Source organism: Carlito syrichta, unplaced genomic scaffold (genome assembly GCF_000164805.1).
Source record: "Carlito syrichta isolate Samal-C Ts95f unplaced genomic scaffold, Tarsius_syrichta-2.0.1 Scaffold305546, whole genome shotgun sequence".
Classification (NCBI taxonomy): domain Eukaryota; kingdom Metazoa; phylum Chordata; class Mammalia; order Primates; family Tarsiidae; genus Carlito; species Carlito syrichta.
Window position 1 is genome coordinate 366,267 of NW_007249642.1, and position 4,446 is coordinate 370,712.

At 43.7% G+C, this 4,446-nt stretch overlaps 1 protein-coding gene across 1 annotated transcript in view; it reads left to right on the top strand.

The window, feature by feature from the left end:
- The window catches only part of COL19A1 (collagen type XIX alpha 1 chain), a 333,729-nt gene that overhangs the window by 272,614 nt on the left and 56,669 nt on the right, over positions 1-4,446 (top strand). The window contains exons 27-30 of the mRNA XM_008061721.2: positions 1,220-1,255; positions 1,341-1,394; positions 1,481-1,534; positions 2,902-2,943. Of these exons, the coding sequence (XP_008059912.1) occupies positions 1,220-1,255; positions 1,341-1,394; positions 1,481-1,534; positions 2,902-2,943 (186 nt within the window). The remainder of the gene's footprint in view (positions 1-1,219; positions 1,256-1,340; positions 1,395-1,480; positions 1,535-2,901; positions 2,944-4,446) is intronic.

Sequence of the window (4,446 nt, forward strand, 5' to 3'; positions counted from 1 at the left end):
GTGAGTGGATAGCTTGAGCCCGCGGGTTCGAGACCTGCCTGGGCAACTTGGCGAGACCTCATCTCTACAATAAATCAAAAAATTAACCGGGCATGGTAGCATATGCATGTAATTCCAGCTACTTGGAAAGCTGAGGCGGAAGGATCGCTGGAGCCCAGCAGGTCGAGGCTGCGGTGGACGGGAGCGGCCACTGCACTCCAGTCTGGGCGACAAAGTGAGACTCCAACTCAAAATTTAAAAATAAAAATAAATAAATAAACAAAAGTATCTCCTAGAGGCCTATGGTAAGAAATTCCAAGAGTATTAGGAGATCTGTGCCAGTGACTTGGGGAAGCAGTCAGGTACCTATTTCTTATTATATCACAATATCCCAGCTTTGTGTTGGCATTATCATGAACATTAAGAGAAAGTGTAAATACCGAATGGCTATGTGGCACATAACTGCAGTTTGATTCTCCAGGGCAAAAATCTAAAAGAGGATTGGGATGGAAATCAAAGTAAAAAACTGTAGCAGAAAGTCATTAGGGAAGTGATGGAGGTGGAAGAAAAGAAATGACTTAGGGACACAGCCTAAATAGAAAGAGAGGAAAAGAAGCAGGTTTAATGGTAGCGGCAATATGGATATGCTTTAAAAGTCAGAAAGGAAAAATCAGTGCACAGGTACTGAGAAGCCAACTCTTCCCTCACACAGGTTGTAAATCGGTGGTCAGCCGTCATGGGTGGGGACACAGCTCTCTCACTAAGTTTCCCGATCATCTCCAAGCCTCACTTTAGTCACCTCAATTCCAGTTTTCTGAAAGGAAAAAAAAGAGTCACGGACTGATGTTTTACTTCCTACTCCTGCACGGAACACCGGTTCTGGAGGGTTCTTCAAAAAAAGAAATGATCCAAAGTAGAAAGCAGAGAGCAGAGGAAGCCCCACGCTGCTTACCCCGATGGACAGTTTCTGGACAGAGAGCATTCAGATGCGTTGTCTGTGACCTTGTGAACATGTGAGGACAGATGTCACAGGTCTCTGAGCAAAAACCATATTGATGTTCCCAGCAGCAGGTGTCTGGCTAGGGTCTACCTACCACCCCCAAAATCTTGGCCGACTTGCAGTTTTCAGAGTGTGCATAGTGGCTAACCTTGTTGTCCCCCCAAGCAAATTAAAATACTTAGTCCTCTGTCTACCTGGATGATTTGTGGAATGCTGATCCCTGACTCTCATTTTACTCAGGGCTCCCAAGGGCCAGCTGGAGAGCCAGGTATTCAGGTAAGTGACTGTACTGATTTCTCAGCACAGCAAAGCCAGCTTGCTGTCATCATAAGTAACTGTGTTTATGTCCCTCCTTTTCCAGGGTCCTCGAGGTCTCCCTGGGTTGCCAGGAACTCCGGGGAGCCCTGGGAATGATGTAAGGACCTTCCTTACCTATCCCTTCCATTTTAATCTGCCTGTGTTGGCGTGCAAAGCTTTGACCACGGGTACCTCTGTTTGCAGGGAGCTCCGGGGAGGGATGGAAAGCCAGGCCTGCCAGGCCCCCCAGGCGACCCGGTACGTAGACAGACTTGTCTGATTTATATATCTTAACTTGCCTGATTTATATATCAGGAACCCAACAGCCTACAAAGCAAGTCTTGCTACCCAAACTAATTAGAATGCTCAGTGACTGCTTGGTGATTTTGTTTATCCCTATTATTTTGTAGAGAGAGAAAAAATCAAGCTGAGTTAGCATCTTTGTGTGTGTGATGAATCTGTATTTCCTAAAGGTATAATTCAACTGTACAATTTTTCCCCAGGCTGAGCCTTGGCATATAACGTCTCAATCCCATGGAAAATTGAGATAAAATCTATAGCCACAATTTCTATTCTTTCTAATGCTAGTGACTAAATGAATTTCATTTTTCTAAATGAAATGTTGCAGGTAAGTTACCTCCAATACTGTGCAGATCCATTGATCCTGTGGCTTTAAAATGCTGAGATAGTGAATTTATGAAAACTGGTTTGAACGGGCTCTTAGGAATGGGTTTAGGCACTAAACGCGTGTTCCAAAGTTTTATTTTGAGTTTAAACCTTGCTTTGAGCGTCAGCGAAATCCCTTTAAGCAACCTTAGACTCGGCAGTTACAATTTGAGAGACTGTATGGTACACAACATCGTATTAGGTGCCTTGAATAATAAAATCAATCAACTGGTCTCTCGGTTGTAAGCCTCACAAATCCTCCATACCTCCCACACTGTTTGAGCCTTATGCACCTTTTTATAAGCTACGTGTGGAGGCATATTCTGGCATTACTTGAACTCCACCACCAAGTGAATCACATATGCATGATCTGGACACCTTGTGAAGTGTCACTTGGGTTTAGAGTGTCTCTCTGAAAGAGCATCTTAAGGCATGTGGCCAAAAGACAACCCAAGTTCCCCAGCATCTGTCTTACCTATCACTTAAGCCAATGGCAGTCCCTTTGGAAGCTTCATGAGAAACATTTTGAAGGCAAACCATCCTGTACATTTTAGGTTCTTACAGCCTGATAATGTGCTTGCCAGAGGACTGTTTTCTTTTAATAAATGATTTGTCTTTATGTATTATTTGAAGCCAGTAATAGCCTAGGAATGACATAAAGGTTTCCACATCATGAAAATATAGAGATGCAGAATCATAACTATGGCATGTGTGCTTGCACGTTCATGGTAGAGGCATAGTAACATTTCTCAAAAATTGTTCTGAACATTTTCAGTGTCACATGTCGATTTCTTGACATGAAACGTCATGTTAAGCTAATGACTCTGAAAGTAAGATTCAAGAAGCTCATGGCATTTTGAGGAAAGATAGCTACACTGTATTGTATTAATATATTTCTATTGTGTTCATGCATATTTATGTATGTTTATTTGTTGTTGTTTTTTTCTCCTCAACCACAGATTGCACTTCCTCTCCTGGGAGACATCGGTGCCTTACTCAAGGTACTCTGTTGCTAAGTAGGAAATTGTGTGTTCATTTCCAGGAAAAAACAGAAAGGAAATACTTAGTAGAAATTGAGTTAATTGCTTACCCTGAACTGCAATTCCATTTTAAATGGCAGAGCATCCTTAAAAAAAAAAAAGGAACATGCATCGTTATGTACCTTGTGCAATTTCTCCTAATCCCTCCACTCTCTTCCTCTTCCTCTTCCTCTTCACCAGCCTCTGGTTTGGGGGTGGGGTTGACTCCGAGAGGATCTTCAGAGCAGGAATGGTTTTATTATCATCCTGGGGCAGACCCCTCCACCCTCTTCTTCCTTTTCTTCACCAGCCTCTGGTTTGGGGTAGGGGTTGGATCTGAGAGAGACTTCACGGCAGGAATTGTGTCATTTTCACCCTGGGGCAGTTCCCTCTCTTCTTCAGGAGGGTTCTGCCCCTGATGGGTGGTTCCCCGACCCAGACTCACCCCAGGAACCTGATCCTTCATTCTACCTTTGCCTGGTTAGCCTGGTGAGCCAGGGCTGCTCCATCAACAGCAGGCTCACAAGGCTGGGTTTTGTTGTCCTGGGATTTCACAGAATGCCAAAGCCAACAATTGCCCTAATGTCTGCTACTCTGCTGAATATAAATGATCTCTGCTTCTCATCCACCTCACAGGTAATGAACCTTGCTACCACTTGTTTTCTCTAATAACATCCCTGTATTTTACCCATAAGACAGATGGGCAGGTGGTCATGAGACATACTTGCGGTGATGTCCCTGCATGCTTCTGCATGGTGGGCTGAGAAGGAGCCCACACGGAACTCTAGTACTTGACTTTAGACTCAAGCATAGTGTGTCTTATCTGCTCACATCAAATGAACGGTGTATGAGTGGACACACACATGCTTAGACTACAGTTGTGTACAGTGATTTAGTTTGTATTTCTAGCATTTAGCCCAGTGATTTGCACAATGATTTGCATACTAGGAGGCAGGCAGAAATGAATGTTGAATTGAATTCACAAGACTCAAGTGTTCTAGTATATGCATTTGCCCAGTAATTAGAGTTTTGAGAATATATATATATATATGGATTTTTTAAATCTCCAAAAGTCACCGTTTTTTATAAGTCAGAAAAGGATATTTGTGGGGCTTCAGAAAGATTATGCTTATTGAGTTCCAATACATGCCAGTCAATGCTCCATATTACTCAAATTCTTTCGTGCAATTGTCACAGTGGCCTTGTGACTTCAGACTACAGTAGTATTCCCATTTCACAGAGGGAGGGGCTCGGTTCTGAGTGAGTGAATAACTTTCTCAGTGTCACACAGCTGGTAAATGTCACATGAATATAGGAACATGGGCCCTCAGACATGAAGTCCTAGGTTCTCTACGACACCGTGGTGTTAGAAATAGCGGGAGTAAGCCGGGCTCAGTGGCTCAGCCTGTAATCCCACACCTTTGAGAGGCTGAGGTGAGTGGATTGCCTGAGCCCGCGGGTTCAAGACCCGCCTGGGCAACTTCT